The 18,734-nt window shown below is 39.3% G+C and overlaps 1 protein-coding gene across 1 annotated transcript in view; it reads left to right on the top strand.

Annotated features, from left to right (window-relative positions):
* Window positions 1-17,968, top strand: part of LPAR3 (lysophosphatidic acid receptor 3) — a 119,700-nt gene extending 101,732 nt beyond the window's left edge. The window contains exon 3 of the mRNA XM_072648903.1: window positions 15,871-17,968. Within this exon, the coding sequence (XP_072505004.1) occupies window positions 15,871-16,202 (332 nt within the window). The 3' untranslated portion in view covers window positions 16,203-17,968. The remainder of the gene's footprint in view (window positions 1-15,870) is intronic.
* Window positions 17,969-18,734: the final 766 nt, after the last annotated feature.

Genomic DNA, 18,734 nt, shown 5'->3' with positions numbered 1-18,734 from the left:
AGGATGCAATTGGGCATATAAGTGGTCCAATTGTTATTCCTTGCCTCTCTCCCTGCATCTACTCCATCTTCTTTTTTTGATTATATATTTCTTTGAGGACAATGAACTCTACTCTGCTTCTCCTTCATAATTCATTATCTGTTGTGTTTTATGAAATGAATGTTAGCATTGAATGTGATTGGAAAAACAGTAGTAGAAGAGCCCTTATTTGTCCTTATATACCCCCAGATTTTCTCTGACTCCAAAACCGAGACTCTAGACACTGTCACCACCTATTCATGAAGAGTTGCTATGCCATGTCTGTGGTCTGTGGTCAGTCCCTGTATGGCCCTAAGTGATAATATCATATTCTGTATAGCATCTGACCTTCCTTGTATCATTCCTTCCAGCTGCAATGAAGATCTTCTGGAGACAACACTTTAAGCCAGAGGATTTACATTAAAGAGATAGGAATTTCAGTTACTATGGCAGAATAGTGAGAGTGGATAGAAAGCTGACCTTGGAGTTGAGAAGACCTGGGCTCAAATCCTCTCTCACACATTCATTGCCTGAGTGATTCTGAGTAAATCACTTTACCTTTCAGTGTCTCAGGCTGCTTTTTATAAGATTCAGATCGCCTGGTGATCTGCATTGGAAAAGGTATTTTCCCCACTGGAAGTTCCCTACCTCAATGAAACTGCAAGTCTTAAAAACAAAAACCTCCCACAAAAGTAAGCCTCCTATAATAACTATATGCCTTCTTTTACCTGCTAACCCCTATGTGTACTCTTAATCCTCTCCCAGATTCTAAAACCAATTTGACTCATAGGGAGCTTGAGATTAAGACTCATAGCTTTATACTGCAGAGATGGAGAACCTATGTCCTGGAGGCCAAATGTAGCCCTCTAAGTCTTCAAGTGCGGCCCATTGGCCACATGTGACCCTGAGGCCATAGGTTTGTTCCCTACCCCTACTCAAGAGAGTCAGCATCAAGTTACTTCTTCCTCATGATCTCTTTGTCATCTCACTTCTAAGGGACAACCGGATTCTTTTATTTGTTGTAACCAAGTCTTTCACCACTTATGCCAAATTAATAACTGTCTCTGTTTTTTGTATCCTTATTCTCAAATCAGCATCCTAATGCCCCTACCTACATTTCAGTTCTTCCAGTACTGGGATCCTACCTTGTTTTTGCAAGTATTTTGCAAGACAGAATTCCTGACTCCTGAACAACAGTCTTTCTTTTCTTGTCTCAGACTTCCCTGGCTCTATGCTCACCTTGAACATCCCTCACTACCACTGCCCACACAATCTTAACTTTCTGCTTGCTGGGCATAGTTCAGGTCTAGCATGAACTATTTAAATAGTCTCCTACCTCAAGTCCCTCTCCTCCCCATTCCTTCCTCCACAAACTCCCCAAATGATTTTTCTAAAGTTCAGATCAGACCACATCACTTCCCCTATGACTCCCTATTGCATCTGGGACAAGATATAAACTCTCTTTATTTTTTTAAAGCCCTTCACAACTGAGTACCCATTAACCTTTCCAAATTCAAGCCCAAATAAACTGATCAGCTCACACATGATACTTCATCTCCCACCTCTGTTCCTTTGTCCTGACTGTCCCCTGTATCTGCTGTGAACTCCCATCTCAACTGTACCTTTTAGAATTCCTCATTTCCTTCAAAATTGGAAGACCTGAGCAAGTCTTACCTGTGACACACACTGACTTTGTGATCTTGAGCAAGTCATTTCACTCTCCATGCTGTATTCAGCTCTGTATAAGTTGAAGGTGCTGACCAGCACTGACAGAAGTTTTTCAGAGGAAGCTCCTTAAGCTAATGAAACTATGGGTTCAGTTCTTATCCTTCTCTATTTTTGTACATTTTGTCTCATAAAATATAAGTTCTTCGAGGGTGGATTTTTGTCTTCAATGTTTATCTTCATGTCCCTAGCACTTCGGTATTGCTTAATAAATGCCTATTGAGTGACTGATTAGGAAACCATATTCCTACCACTCTTATGCTGGACATCCCTTTCCTATCAACCATTGAACTGCCTGGACCTCCAACAATTACCTCTTCCCAGCTTGCACTGCTAGGTACCCACCCTGGTGAATATGTCTAGTCTTTGGGCCCTGTTCATGCCTCATCTGCCTTATCTTGCAGCTCACGAGGTCTTGGCAGTGATCCCCCCCCCCCCACCCAATTCCCACAATATTGACAGTCTTACTCTTCTTCCACATTGGAATGCCCTGTTCTTTTCCTCCAGCTGTTAAAGCCTTCAGTCCAACAGCTAACATTTGATCCCAAGCTTGCAATATTTCCTTACGAGTGATCCTTAAAAGAGGGAGGTAAAGAAGATAGATCCCGGGGTTTGCCTATTTCCACAGTTTATGATTTCCAGCTCAGGCCCAAGTTAAATGACTAGAATTAGGCCTTGGCCGCACTGGACACCTCTGCTTTAAATCTTCACCCAGAAGCCTTTGGCACAGAGATTTTCAATTTTCCAAGCGCTAACCACAAATTCAAAACAAGTGCGTGAAACTAGCAGTTAGCGTTGAAGGATCTGACTGTACAAACAGCCGAGTTAAGTAATGGCAAATGCATCATTTATGAAATCTTACATCTCCCAATCATTCCTTTTCTAATAGAATCTTAGCTTGCTCTTTGTCTTTCTGAGTATGCTTGTAAATAACAATTGTGTTCATTCAGTGTACATCCTTTAATTACTTTCTGCATAAATATCAAGCCACCCACTTACAGAAGTATTGAGCTTGCACAACATTTTTTAAACAAGCCACTTTGAAAAGCTTTTTAGCTGTACACGAGTTCCTGAGCAATGGGTGAGTATTTTAACATGTATCTCCTCGCCGTTAGCGCGCGATTTATTCTGCATTACTGGGTGGTAGTACTTAGGCAGGATTTTAAAAACAATCATGGGAAAATTCCTTTTCAAATAAGGAGAAAGCTTCTTGAGATGGAGTCCACAACTGGATTTTTATGGAGAGTTATAATTTTCTATTTCAGGGCATCAGACAGCCTTTGTGGCTTGGGAGGTTGGCATTATCACTGGGGTCTATTTGCTTTCCCTTGAACTAAGAAACAAAGGAAACCAGACTGAACTTATTTAAAGGGTGTTCACTTTGATGAAATTAGTGCTTTGGTCAGAGTCAATATGAAACAAGATCTACAGTAAGCACAAAACCTTTTTTAAAAAATTGTTAAAAATGACTTATGTGTCACTCACATGACTAGATTTGGTTTTAAAAAAATAATAGAAATCTGTATTCTTTCCTTCTTATCTTCATTCCCCTATCCCATTGAAAGAAGGGACAAAAATTATTTGTAAAAAAAAATATATATATATATATATATATATATATATATATATATATATATATATATATATGTATATATATATAAAATAAAGCATGTTTCTCCATTGGCCATGTCACCACCCCAATACCTATACATACATACATACATATATTTTTATACACACATATATACATACATATATTTATATGTGTACATACATACACACATACATACACACAAGTGTGTATATGTATATAATTCTGCCCCGCTAAGTCTATCACCTCTCCCTGAAAGATGATGAGTAGGCAGAAGATGTATCATCATTGACTTTCTGGAGTTCTGGTTGTTCATTGCGTTGATCAGAGATGGGTTTTTAAATTATATACACCAGGTTGTGTTCATCCTTTGTTTTTGAAAAAGACCATGACATCAGAGAAATGATGACATGACTTGCACTTGACTTTGAGTGAAGGAGCACTGTGCAGGTCACCAGCCTCACTTTCTCCTCCTGAGCCACCTGGGTCCAGTGACCAGATATTCATCAGGATGACTGGAGATGGCTCAGGATACAATTGCATAATGAATACTATGGAAGGAGAATATGGTTTCAAGCCTTGCTAAATGAAATGGAAAGGTATAAGGCCAATTATAGGATTTAAAATGCCAGGCATAAGTTTAGGTCGTCATCATGTGAATTCTGAAATGTGAAATTTGATCAGATTCAGTGAAGTCATCCTTATTGCCATATGGGAAGAGAGTTGTCACAATTTTCATGGGAAAATGTTAACCTGGGCCTTCAATAAAATATTATGGTAACTTCCAGTAAGGATTTATTGATTGTCTAACTATAGGACCATGTAGAGAAAAATAATAATTGACACATGTAGTGTTTTAAGATGTGTAAGGTCTTTTATATACTTGTCATTCGAACCTCCCAGTAACTGTATGAGGAAAGTATCCCAGATCTTATCATTTCCATTTTATTGATATGGAAAACTGAGGTTCAAAGAAGGTAAGGGACTTGTTCATGGTCCTACAAGCTAATGAGTAGGGTAGAAGAGATTCAAGCCTAGTTTTTCCTGACTAATAGGATCATAGATAGAGCTGGAAGGGCTCTTAGAAGTACTATAGTCCAACCCCTACATTTTACAGATGAAGAAACTGAGGCCAGAGAGGTTAAGGGCCTTGCTCAGGATCATGCAAGTTGAATCTAGTTCTTTTCATTCCAAACCCAGTGTTCTTTCTACCATACTGCAAAATATTTTCCTTATATTTCCCTCAGATGCATGAGTAAGAAGTAAGGAAGACCTTGGATTCAAATCCAGATGCCCTAACCACACATCTGGAACTCTCAATGATGTGATGCCTCTAGGCCTCCTTTTATTCATTTCTCTTGTCAGCATTATTTTAATTTTTAATGATGTTCAACTTTGATTCAACTGGCATTTCTTAAATCTTTACTATGTGCAAAGGACTCTGCTAGGCTCTGAGAGAGATACAAAGTTTAGGTAAGACCCATCCCCTGTCCTCATGGAGTTTATAGTCTAGCAGTAGTATAAGAAAGAGCTCAGTGGATAAAGCACTGGGCCTTGAGTGCAAATCTGATCTAAAATGCTTCCTAGCTGTGTGATCTTAGGCAAGTCACTTAACCTCTGTTTGCCTCAATATCCTCATCTATAATAGGGATAATAGTAGCCCCTATTTCCTGGGATTGTTGTGGGGACCAAATGAGATAATTATTGTGAAGTGCTTCGCACGCAGTGTCTGGCACATGCCATGTTAAGTGGTATTTAAATGTTAGCTATTATCAGTAGTAGTATTTTATTATTTCTGACAAGTGAGGGAAACAAAAGAGTGCATCTTTTGGAGCTGTCCTCAAATACTAACCATCTCTAGATTGTTTTGAATAACTTAATCATCAGGTTCTGTGTTCATAATTATGATTGTTATATCATCAATCAAGGCTTGTTGATTGATTGATATCATGAATATGTCAAGTAGTAACGAACCTGAAAGTGCTTTTGCTTCTATAAAGTGCTATTTTAAATGGCGGCTATTGAATTCTCGTGATTGCTAGGAATAATACCACTTCATAGACCTTGAAGCCTAGATAACTTTGCTAAGTATGGTTCTTGAATCAATTATAAATTCTTTAGGTTTCTTGACTTTTCCTAAGCCTTCTCTTGACCCTTCTATCCCGTCTGGTTATCATTCTATATCTCTCCTGCCTTTCACAGCTAAACTGTTAGGAAAAGTTGTCTACACTCTTCTACTTTTGCTATAGATGCTTTCTTCTCAGCCCCTTATAATTTAACATCCATTCTAATCTGCTCAGTAGAGAGTAATTTGCAAACACCACTCTATTGAAAATGTTCTCTCAAAGGTTGCCAGTGGTGCCCTCACAATATCCTTTACATTTTTTTTTAATTCAGTACTCCTTGAGAATTTTTGATGGAGTTTTGATACTGCTGACTAACCTTGCTTATTGGATGTTCTCTCTTCACTGGTTCTTTTATTAATTTTCCAACTATTCTTTTCTATCTTCCTTGATCGATTTTCATCTTTTCCCCAACTCTTTGATGTGGGTGTCTCACAAGTATTTGTCTTTGTCCTTCTTTTTTCCTCTGTCTACTTTCACTCTCTTGTCAGCTTTTGTCACCCACAGATTTAGCCCTTGAACATAAAGAGGACTCCAGATCTACATCCATAGAGCCAACTCCCCTTCTGATCTCTAGACCTACATCTCTAATTATCTCCTACATCTTTCTACCCAAATACCCTGGTCTGAGACCCAAAGAAGCAAACCTCAAACTTAATGTATACCTATCTTCTCCTAAACCCACTTCTTTTTACCTTATTGTTTCTGTCATGGTGCTTCCATTCCCCATGTCTCCAAAGTTCATTACCTGATTATTAGTTATTTTTTACCTCTTTTCTCTCACTTTCACTCTCATATTGAGTTTTTTAGCAAGATCTAAGGTGTCCCTCTCTGCAACTATGTTCCTTCACCCCCAACCCCATTGCAGGCCCTTGTTACCATCTTGCTGGCTGATTACAATGACCTCTCCACAGGTCTTTCTACCTCTTAAATTCCAAGGGAGTTCATATCTCAGAGTGACTACAGAATGTTGGGTCAATAAGGAAGGGTGTTATATAGAGGACATGGGACATGATCTGGTTCCAGAAAGAAGACTCTTAGATGAGTGGAGATGAGAGTGAAGGGCAGTCAAGGTCTGAGCAAAGAAATAGGCAGACGTGGTTACAGCATGTTTCGGGAACAGTGAGTAGTCAAGCTTGGCTCCTGGTATCCGTTACATTGATTGGGATAATTTGTTCCAACATGGCCTGTAATTTCTGGGGTTGCTTATTTTATCTTTTTAAAAGTCTCCCAGCACCTCAGTCCTCTTTTCTTGAGTCCATAGAAATAACCAGAAGCTCTTCAGTCTGTTCAGTGAGGACTCCAGGGTATCAGTAATCAGGGCCAGCTGCATCAGGCAGTTTTGGACGGATGTAGAGATTTTATTCTAATCAATTCTGGCTTTTTAGCACCTTATAAATCTTCCTCCAAATATACCCTGTGACTTGGAGAGGAATAACTCAAAAGGATCTGAGCTGTGTGTGGGGGTTGAAATTCATAGATTCATAGAATTGTCCAATTGTACACTTGGAAGACTTGGTAAAAGGCATCTAATTCCACATCCCACCTGAGAAGAAAGTACATTTACTGTGTCCCTGACAGATAGCCATCTACCTCTTACCTAAATTCCCCCAGGCAAGGGGAGGGAACTCTGTACCAGGGCATCCTATTCCGCCATCGGGCACCTGAACTCAATAGAAAAGATTTCCCTTACTTTTACCTTTAGTAACTTATACCCCTTTGGGCTGAGAATGAATGAGTCTTTTCCTTTGTCTGGATGATACTTATTCAAGCATTTCTTGGGATTTCAAACTAGAAGGTACCTTAAAGATCATTTAGTCCAGGGGTTCTTAACTTGCGGTCCCTGAACCCTTCCTGTGCAGTAACTTCAGGGGTTGATGAACTTTAAAAATAGATATTTTGATAACTGTATTTCAATATATTTGATCTCCTTGAAATACTATATATTTTATTTTATGCATTTAAAATATTATTCTGAAAACAAGTCGAGACAACCAAAGGGTTAGGGTCCATTACATTAAAACAAAAAAGATAAGAACCCTTGATTTAGTTCAACTCTCTAATTTTACAGTTAAGGAAACTGAGACTGAGAGAGATCAGGTGCAGAGGGGTGTCATAGATGGTGTTCTGGATTTGAGGTCAGGAAGATCTGGTTCCCTCTCCATATGCTGACTAGTTATGAAAGCCTGGCAAGCCACTTAATCTGTGACTCTCATTTTCTTCACCTGCCAAATGAAGGGGATCAGGTTCAGTGAGTTTTAAGATCCCTTCCTATTCTAAATATATGATCTTAAGACCTATATGCACATCTAAAAGTAAACATAAAAATGTAAAAAGTAAAAATAAGTAAATATGAAGTAATGTACAATAATAAAACAGTTTAAAGGAAAGAGAGCATTAACAAATGGGGTGGTGATAGTAATATGATGATAGGGAAAGACCTGCTATAGGATGTGATGCCTGAGTGGTGTTTTCAAGGGAGCTATGGATTCCAAGAGGTGAAGGTGAGGAGAGAGTACATTATGACTTGAGAAGACCATCTGTGAGCTGGGCTCAAATCCCTCCTGAGATACTTACTAGCTTTGTGACCATGGATAAGTCACTTAATTCTCCATGTCTCTGTTTCACCATCCATAAAAAGGGGATTGTTGTAGTGCTGATATGAGAGGACAGTTGTGAAGATCAAATGACACTTCTTAAGTGCCTACTGGTGCCTAATATTCCAGGCATTGGGGTAGGTTAATACTTTTAACGATGGCTTCTATTCTCACAGTTTTGTTGTAAAGACCCAAGGAGATAACATCTATCCAATGCTTTGCACACTTTGAAGTGCTTTATAAATGCTAGCTTCTGTCCCTGTGATTAAAGGGCTGGAGGGTAGAGTAAAAAAAATTCCTCCCATAACCTCTTTTCATAGTGGTTGCAAAAAAAAAAAAACCCAACAAAACACCTGGCTCTTTCTTTATTTACCACCAACTGCTCTGCTTGCTTTTGACTCCAAAATTGTTTTTAGGCTCCAGGTACCTTGTGGTCCTCCCCCCCCCCCCTCCCCTTCCCAGGAAGCTGCGCTTCCTGTGTTCCCTCCTTTAGATTGTAGACTTCCTCAGGACAGTTAGTGTAGAGTCTAACATACAGTAGGTGCTTAATAACTGTTTGTTGTATTTATTGTATCATCCGTGACCTTGAGAAATCTAATTTCTAGTTTTCATTCAAAGTTGATAAAAAAAATTAAACAATATGAAATCAAGCACAGAGGGCCCTGGCAGTCTACTCAAGACCTTGCATACCCTCCCTCCCAACTTTCCATTCATCCACATTTGTTGAATACGGTTGTCCCATTTTCTATAAATCTTTCTAAATGTACTATCACATAGCCTACATTTCACACTTTTATCTATGAATTATTATGGCAAACTAAATTTTAAAAGCTTAGCTGAAACCGATATACACCTTGTCTCTGGCTTTGCGTCTGATCTACCAGGACCAAATAGGTCCCAGCTCTGACTTAGCAGAAAGTATTCTGCATGTAAAATCAAGATAGGGCTTGATTCTAATTCCATGTCCAATACTTGGTGGCTTTTGACTGTGAGCAAATGACTTTATATCTCTGAACTTGTTTTATTATCTACAAAAATACATAAACCATTAAAGTGTGAGCTGGCTCTAGACAAAGATTTAGAGAGGAGTTCAGGTTTTTCATTTTACAGCAGGCTCATTCTTTTCTGATTAGACTGTAGGATACCTGGGAGTGGGGTGGACTCAAAATGCCTGTTGATAAAAAATTTTTGTGGAGAGATATTGGTGTGATGAGGGGGGAAAGATTTTTAAAGAATAATGAAATTATGATCATGATGCTTCCTTCCTCCCTCCCTCTCCTTCCTTCCTTCCTTCCTTCCTTCCTTCCTTCCTTCCTTCCTTCCTTCCTTCCTTCCTTCCTTCCTTCCTTCCTTTCTTCCCTTCTTCCTTTCTTTTTTCCTTTCCTTTTTCTTCCCTTCCTTCTCTCCCTCTGTCCTTCCTTCCTTCCTTGTGCTCCAGGTACCTTCTGGTCCCCCACCTCCACCCCCAGGAGGCTGCCCTTCCTGTGCTCCCTCCTTTAGATTGTAGGCTTCCTCAGGGCAGTTAGTATAGAGCCTAAAATATAGTAGGTGCTTAATAACTGTTTATTGTATTATCTGTGACCTTGAGAAATCTAATTTCTAGTTTTCATTCAAAGTTGATAAAAATATTAAACAGTATGAAATCATATTTCCTTCCTTCCTTCCTTCCTTCCTTCCTTCCTTCCTTCCTTCCTTCCTTCCTTCCTTCCTTCCTTCCTTCCTTCCTTCATCCATCCCTTCTTTCCTTTCCTCCCTTCTATGCTGAAGGGTAGGGGGCTCAGAGCTATACATCTCAAAGCTATATACTGGCATTTAGTGAAAGGATGGCCTATCAGGTAAATAGTGCCATCCGTTTAGAGCTTTGTCTCAAAGACAATGTAGCATAGGAGCACCAACTCTGCAGTGAAGTGTAAGGATCATTCAAAGTCAGTATTCTCAAAGAGCTTTGCTCATTTGTTTAATAGGGCAGTTCTGTACAGTCAGCATGGCCTTTTGTTTCTCTTTGGAAGAAGGGTCTGATGTTATCTTAGGGAACTTCCAGTTAAAAATCCTATGATTTTTAAGATAAAATGATAAAGTTGAAGTGATAAGGTCAACACTTTGTCAGTCTGGTCTCACCCTGAGGCCCACCTTTGGCTTGGGTAGGATGAAGGTGGGACAAATGGATAGGACAAACGCCTTCTTCCTTTTCAGGCTGGATAAGTTATTCTTTTAACCTGACTCAAGAACTGTTTGTCAAGAGCTGGTTTGGAATACACAGACATCACACGGGGAATGAACTGGCAAGGATCCAGTTTTTTGTTCAAATAGCATTGATTGATACCCTCTGGAAGAACAAACCATAAAAAGCTTCATTAACAAGAACTTTCATCGATCACCAGAACTCTAGTCAACTCTTTGTTTTTTCAGGGTAAAGAGGAAAAGAAAAAAAAAGACTCACTATGGATTTTTCTAAACAGAGAATTGTGAAATTATGCTAAATTTAGGCTTCACCATTTAGCACTTATTAGGATCCCTGCTGAAACTAATAGACTCTATAAAGTTAGCAAAGGAAAAAGTTATCATTTGTGTAAATTATTTTCAAAATGGCTCTAGTCATTAAAACTGACTTTCCTGTAAAAATCTTATTTTGAGAATGGATCAGGTCATTCCAAGGTCATTCTGAGTTCTGTTGATTTACTTTCAATATCTTACAAGGTAATAGATTTAGAACTGAAAAGGGCCACAGAGGTCAACCAACTCCCTCACTTTACAGATGAGGAAACTGAGGCAAACAGGGTTAAGTGACTTTCCCAGTGTCACACAGCTAGTCCATGTTTAAAGCAGGATATGAACCCAGATCTTTCTGACTATTATCTACACTGCTCCTGAAAATTACTTTTTACTGGAAACTAGGATTTTAATGAAAACAAAGCCTTTCCAAATAATTATAGCACCTAAAATGAACTGAAAATGGGTATCACATGGAGAAATGAACTGAAAATGGGTATCACATGGAGAAGCACATAATGGATGCACTACTGACGGTAACTTATAACAGATGAGGAACTTTGAAAAACTGGGGAAAAGGATGTCATTAGGGAAATCTATGGTATAAAATTTGAGCTGGTCATATGGAAGGGAACACACATTTTAAAGTACTTATTATGTGCCAGACTCTGTGCTTAGCACTTTACAAATTCTATCTCATTTGATTCTCATAACAACCCTGCAAAGTAGGTGCTATTAGCCCCATTTTCAATTGAGGAAACTGAGGCAAGCAGAGGTTAAATGACTTGCCCAGGGTTACCCAGCTAGGAAGGGTCTGAAGCTGGATTTTAACTCAGATCTTCCTGACTCTAGGGCTCGCACTCTATCCACTGCACCACTGTAGAGAAGATGGGGGAATACCAGGTAGACATTACCATTTGTATCCAAGTTACATTAAGAGAGAGCAAGGAAGGCACCAAGTACTCTGGGTGGACCCCTTCTGGGAAATGTATACAAGGCTACAGAAAAGAGTTTTCAAGATGAAGAAGCATAAAAGGACTTGAGATCTGTATGTTGGAGGGAACATAATGTAAATCAAAGAGAGTACATATTCATTTAAGCAAACTCATATTTAAGAATTAGGTTACATAGCAACTGAATCTGAAAATTCCAGAGAAGACTTGGACTCATTATTCCCATTGTCATTTTCAATTTGTAATCACTTCCCATAAAATACTATTACCTAAAATTGGGGTCTTACAGTCATTACTATAGAGTAGATTGGGGTAGGGAACCAGCAACCTCAAAGACACATGTGGCCCTCTTGGTCCTCAAGGGCAACTCTTTAATTGAATCTAATCCTAACCCTAAATTTATTCTGTGAAGTTTGGATTCAGTCCAAGGGTCATGCTTGAGGACCTAGCAGGCTATGTGTGGCCTCAAGGCTGTAGGTTACCCACTCCTGGTAGAAGTTCACTGATAGACAGCGGGACTTCATTTTATTTCCTTTCTTGGTTCCAGACTGTGTATTCATGGTTCAATGTGATGATGAGATGAATGGAAATCAATACTGAAAATTCAGTAAGCTCAACTTTGCTATCTTCTTAAACCTACCCATGTGTTAGTCTAAGTATTAAACTGCAGTTAAGATGGTTAAAAGTGGACATGACTAGGCACATCAATGGGACTGGATAAAAATATATTTTTTTAAACATATCAGTCCTGTGAACTCAAAATATGCAACACCACTCAATGAGCAAGCAAACATCCTACTGGGTAAACCTTGGGGTAAACATGGAGTCATTTTCCCATTAACAAGCATCTATTAAGTACCTACTATGTCCAAGGAACTATGCTTGGTTATGTATATTGCATATGCTACACGTATGTAATTATATATTGCAGACATACATTTATGTATATTGTATATATTATATACACACATATAATTATGCTTAATATGGTTATTCTCTTTAGGTTCTACTTGTTTTTCATATTGTTCCATATTTCCTTATATACTCTGTGTGGGTATTTACAGCACCATAAAATTCCATTGCATCATAATTTATTCACTCATTCTCCAATTGTTGGACATATGGGTTGTTTCCAGTTGTGATTGCTATTATCATTATTTTTTTTTTGCTATTACAAATGAAGCTGTAGCTGTGACTGTTTTTGTACAGTTAGGGAACTCTCAATGTGTATAGATGGAAGGATGGATGGGATGGATTGATTGGTTGAAAGTAGGAAGCAGAAGCAGGAAACAGGGGCCCCGTACAATCCATTACCGGACAATTCAGAGTTAGTTGTATGACCTTATGTAACATTTTAATTTTTCCAAGTTTGGTAACTTTAGTAAAAACCTTGTCTCCAGACAATGGTCTGACATTTTGACATCTGGAAAGTAGCTGCTTGCGCAGGGAATGCACTCTTTTCCCATAGGGATTTTGAGGAATTATTCAATTTGTAAGGGGGTAGTGGGGGTGAAGGACCCTTAACATCAACTGTAGTAACCAGAGCTTTTAAAGTCTGACTCATCTAGTTCTTTTACTCTCCTGACATCATAAATAATACCCCTTTCCTGGGTGTCATCCTGTTGGAAATTTTTTTCTCAACGAAAGCAGGTCCTACTGGCATTTGTAGATGAAATATGTTTGTTTTTTCTTGTCCTAATGAACTGAAGTAAAACTTCATCAAAGCAGAATATTTGGGAAGTAGGGTACTCTGAGTTGATGATGAGTCTGCTGAGTCTGCTATTTTGAATATTAATCAGAGAGTCAAATACTTATTGAATTCCAATTGTGAATAAAGGTATTGATTGAGATGTTATATATGGGCTATGCAGAAAAAGTATAACATTGGTCTTGCCTGGTGTAGAGGAGTCAGTGTTGCTGAGTAGAAAGTGTATTAGACTTGGTGCTAGGAAAAGAATCTCAGTTGTCCCTCTAAACCAGCTCTGTGACCTTGAGAAAGAGGCCAGTGTTGGTCAAGTCAGGGCTGGCTTAGCTAGTGTATGAAGGCTCCTTCAATTCTCTGTTAAAATAGTCTGTTACCTGGTCTTTCCATCTAAATGTCTTGTTCCTTGAAGTTGTCCATCACGTGACCACTAAGGCAGGATGAATGTATCACCTCCCTGCTCAGTAATCTTCAATAGCTCCCAAATGTCCACTGAAAAAGATGCATAAACCTTGAAGTGGTCTGTAAATGTGAGTCGTTATTGTCCTTACTGAAGAAAAAATGAACTGACTGACCTGATCTAGATCTGACCTACCTTCTTACCCCCATTTCATGGTATTCTACCCCCTTGGAGGTTCCTAAATTATGGACAAGCATTTGATGTCTGCCCGTTTGGACCCCTTCTCTCATTGGTGAATTCTCAAAACCTCTTTTTTGAGGACGGATCCAGAGCTACCATTGTACCAATCTTTGCCACCATACTGCTCTATCAGTTGCTCTTTCCCCTTTTCAGCTCTCTTCTGGGTCTGGTCTTCTGCACCGTTAGAATATAAGCTCCCCCCCCCCTTTTTTTTTTTGCCTATATTTGTATCCACAGTGCTTGGCACATAGGAAAAAAAAATGTAATTAATACTTATTGACTTGACCTGAAGCTCTTTCTGAATTTCACTCTCTGCATTCATGGCCTGGAAGAGTCTCCCCCTCCCCCATTTCTGCCTATTCAAATCCTTCCAAGCTCTGGGGCTACCTTTTCCATGGTGCTTTTGCCTGATTCCTCCCAGTTGGCATAACCCTTCTCTCTCACACGACTCTTTTTGATCTCTCTTGTCATGATTGCATTCTAACTTGCATTGTAATTTTTATGTACTTGTTGTGTACATTTTGTTCAGTTGTTAGTGTCTCCCCCCGCCACATTTGACTTAGCCATGTTCATGCTGTTCTCCTCAAATGAAATGTAAGCCCTTTCAAAGTAAGAACTCTTCTGTTTTTGTAGGCAATGAGTTTACAATCTACTAAACTTGACAGATCCTTTTTACAAATTACGTAATTTTTTAATCAGCAAAAATCTGCGTTCTTTAACCCTCCCACCTCAGCTCTCTATCCCCCAATTAAATATAAAAGAAAAATAAAACCCCTGTCACAAATATGTATAGTCAAGAAAACACATTTCTGCATTGGCCAAGTTCAGAACAGTATGTTTCATTCAGTACTCTGAATCCTCACTTCATCTCTCTGTTAAAAGGTAGGTAGCATGTTTCATCATGAGTCTTCTGAAGTTGTGGTTGGTCATTAAACTGCTCAGAGTTCCTAATTCATTCAGCTGTTTGTCTTTACCATATTGTTATCATTGTATACGTTGTTCTCCTAGTTCTGCTTACTTCTATTTCCATCAGTTCATCTAAGTCTTTCCTGGTTTTTCTGAAACTAGTCGTTTTTTATAGCACAATAGTGTTTCATCACATTTGTATACTACAACTTGTTCAGATATTCCCCAGTTGATGGGAATCTCCTCAGGTTCCCATTCTTTGCCACCTCAAACAGAGTTGCAATAAATATTTTTATCCATCCTTAGAGTTTATTTTGTTGTTCAGTCATTTTCCAGTAGTGCCCTACTCTTCTTGACCCCCTTTGGGTTTTTCTTGGCAAAGATACTGGAGTGATTTCCCATTTCCTTCTCCAGCTTATTTTACAGATGAGGAAATTGAGGCAAACAGAGTTAAGTGACTTGCTCAGGGTTTAAGGTCAGATTTGACCTTTGAGTCTTTTTGATTCCATCCCCAGTGCTGTATCCACTGCACCACCTAGTTACCCCAGAGTTTATTTTACTTAGAGCTAATCCCTCCATTAATTTACCCTCTGTTTAATTCCCTCTTCTCTCCTTTTTTCCTATTTCTCTGTTGCCATAAAATGTACAGCTATATCCACCTGTGTATATGTGTGTGTGTGTCTGTATGTTTGAATATTCATTTCTCCTTGACCAGTTCAGATGAGAATGAGGTCCAGGAGTCAGCTTCCCTCACGCCTACCCGCTTCCCTTCCTCCTTGTTTGTATAGTAGATAATTACTTATATACCCTGAGTATGTGAGATAAAATTCCCTAACCTTCTCCTCTATTTTATTCCTCTTCCCCTATTTACATACCCCCGAATCTTTTCAGAGAAATTACTGCCTGACCATACCTCTCCTAAATTCACTTGGAAAGTCAAGTTTGGGGATACAAGTGTAAGACTTAATATCAACCCAAAGTTCCTGCTTGTCCAGAGTTTTTTGAACCAGGTATCTGTGATCCAGTGTGACTTCAAGTGTGGCCCCATAGAGAAGTGCATAGAACTGAGCTGGGAAATGGGAAGACCCAGGTTTTCCAATCTTACCATTTCTTCTCTTCCTTTAGGAGCTTTCGTTGTGTGTTGGACTCCTGGGTTAGTAGTCCTGCTCCTGGATGGTCTAAATTGCACTCGCTGTGGTGTGCAGCACGTCAAAAGGTGGTTTCTGCTGCTGGCTCTACTCAACTCTGTCATGAATCCAGTCATTTACTCCTACAAAGATGAAGAGATGTACAGCACCATGAAGCGGATGATCTGCTGTTGTGCTCCCGGTGAAACCCCAGAGAGGCGATCTTCCAGGATCCCATCCACTGTCTTGAGCAGGAGTACCGACACCTCAAGTCAGTACATGGAAGATGGTATTAACCAAGGGACAATATGTAACAAAGGACCCTCCTGAGCTCGGAACTCACCTTGTGCGTGCCACGTGTGGGGAAACCCTCACCATCCTGGCTCCAGGGATGTCCCCCTCTCTCTTTCTAATGCGTGAATGAAAGTCACTGCACAGAGGAAATTCCTTAGAAAAATAGATGTTATAAGTGGTTATTTGTCTTTAATAGAGACCAAGGACAATATCATTTGAAGTCTTAATAAATCAGTGTAGTTTTAAAAGCATACAAAGTATGCCATAAAGAGAGGACACAAGCCATTTAGAAAATACCCCAAGAGGAGCAAACGATATAGCAGAATTGTGCTTCTATTGCCTCTTTTTCCCATCAAGTGCATTCTTGTGTCCTGCCTGGGAAGTCATTCTTTTAAACTAATTTCTTTTATGTTTTCAAAGAATGAAATCAAGAGATGTTAGGCTGAGAATTCTTCATCTGGGGTCCACGGCCCTTAGATTTCAGGGGCCCATGGGGCATGAATTTGGATGGCAAAAAAATTACATCTTTCTATCCATATAACTCATTTCCTTTGTAATCCTATGTATTTTGTTGTATTCATTTAAAAAGAAGATTCTGAGAAGGGGTCCATAAGTGTTAGGAGAATTCCAAAGGCGTTCATGGCACACATGCACACGAAATGAAGAATCTGTTCTTCAGGCCAAAGGATGATTCTTGACCCATTTTCTCTATCTGCTTGCCAGACCTATGTAAATGCATGCATTTAACATTTTAAAAAATGCTTCAGTGCTGAAACATAATTCTACAAATGAAACTAGTACCAACAGCTGAACTTTTAATAGGAACCCTGCCTGCCGTGAGAATCAGTGTAGACCCCAGGTACAAGCTTGTTTTCTTCGTTTTAATTATAATCAAATGTAATTGCTGGGTTCCAAATGGATTGCTTAGCTGAAATAGTAAATCTTTTAAAATAGAAATTATCTTCAGTTAGCATGCACATGTGTGTTTGTACATATATATGTATGCATTTAGATTCTTTAATCTAAACACTGGGATGCATTCCCAGGCCACCAATTTTAGGGGGCTGTATACATTCTTCAGCACGATTCACCCTTGGTGAACAAGGTTACAGCAACAAGGGCTGTAACCAGTAGACCCCCCAATGATGTGACTTCAGGAAAAGAGAATAGAAGTGACATTGGGAATCAAGATGAATCCATTACTTGCAGGGTGCCTTCTGATTCAAGGCCTTAGGTCTGACATGCTCCCTGAATGGAAGGCCCTGTTTCCAGATGGTGATTTTGAAATCACTATCCTGTCTGAGTCTCTCAGGATACTTCTTTGCCCCTCCCATTTTCCAGTAGACTGCAGACAGGCTTCAAGTGGTTGCTTTACCTGTGGACTGAATTCCAATCAGAGTTAGATTCTGAGCTTTCTCCTTTGATGATCCCTGTATGTCCTGTACCAAGGAAGTTTGTTACAAAGTCTAGAGCATTTAAGATACGGTAGGCCATAGGCACAATTTTTTAGATATAAAGCATTCCAGTTTTTTAAAAGTGTGATGTCAAATTAGTTGTCTTAGTATTTATGTGGTTTGCGTAAGAAGTTTACTTTTTTGTTTTTGGCATGGATGAACAAAAACTTCTTTGAATAAGAAGATTTGAAAAGTGACATTCTTAGATTATCTAATAAAGAGTGGTGTAGACCACCACCCAACCTGCCTCTCCCCCCAAAAAACAGGTACAGAGTTTGTGAGATCATTTACAAACCTACCCTTCCTTGCTCTCCTCCCAACCCCCTAATAAAATATGACTTCTTCAAAGCCAGGTGCCATTTTCCTTTGTTAGTGGTCATTGTTGTTTTTTCTGTCTGTTTTTGGAATGAAAATGTATCGGTGTTAATGACAGCACGTTTCCACTGCATAAGAAAAATCCATCCTTCCCACAAAATGCAGTCTCGGGATGTTTTATGTTGGCATTTTGGAGCTGCAGCTGGCCAGAGGGTGGAGGATGGAAATTGAATTCCAGTCCCTGAATAGCCACTAAGGGATCTTTAAATGTTTTATTTCAAGGAAACAACCATTTTTCCCCCCTCCAGCAACAACCATGTCATATTTAGGCTGGTGTCTGGAGAGGATTCAAAGCATGGTGGCTTGAACTGGAATGATCTTCTTTGTTTGTGTTTCTGAGTGTGTGTGAGCCTCCTTGGGTTTCAGTAGTGAGAGATCATTAACTAAGAAGTTCATAGAGTTTGAGTCCCAATTCTGACACTTAATACCTGTATAATAACCTTGGGCAGGTCACAACCTCCCTGTGTCTCAGTTTCCTTATCTATAAAATGAAAGGGTAGGATTTAATAACCTCTGAATTTCCTCTCATCGCTAAGTCTAGCTCTCTCTGATCTTGGGTCCCTCCAAGTTTGAGTAATGACAGGTGTTAGGATCGTAGGTGCCTAGATTTAGGACTGGGAAAAATCTCAGAGGCTAGATAATCTAATCACCCCCACCACTCCAGTTTTACAGATGAGGAAACTGATGTTCAAGAAGCTTAGGTGACTTGCCCAAAGTCTCACAGGTAATAAGAGAGGCA

The sequence above is a fragment of the Notamacropus eugenii genome, chromosome 2, assembly GCF_028372415.1.
Source record: "Notamacropus eugenii isolate mMacEug1 chromosome 2, mMacEug1.pri_v2, whole genome shotgun sequence".
In the NCBI taxonomy this organism is placed as follows: Eukaryota; Metazoa; Chordata; class Mammalia; order Diprotodontia; family Macropodidae; genus Notamacropus; species Notamacropus eugenii.
Note: the sequence above shows the minus strand (reverse complement) of the source record. Positions and strands in the feature narration are given on the sequence as shown.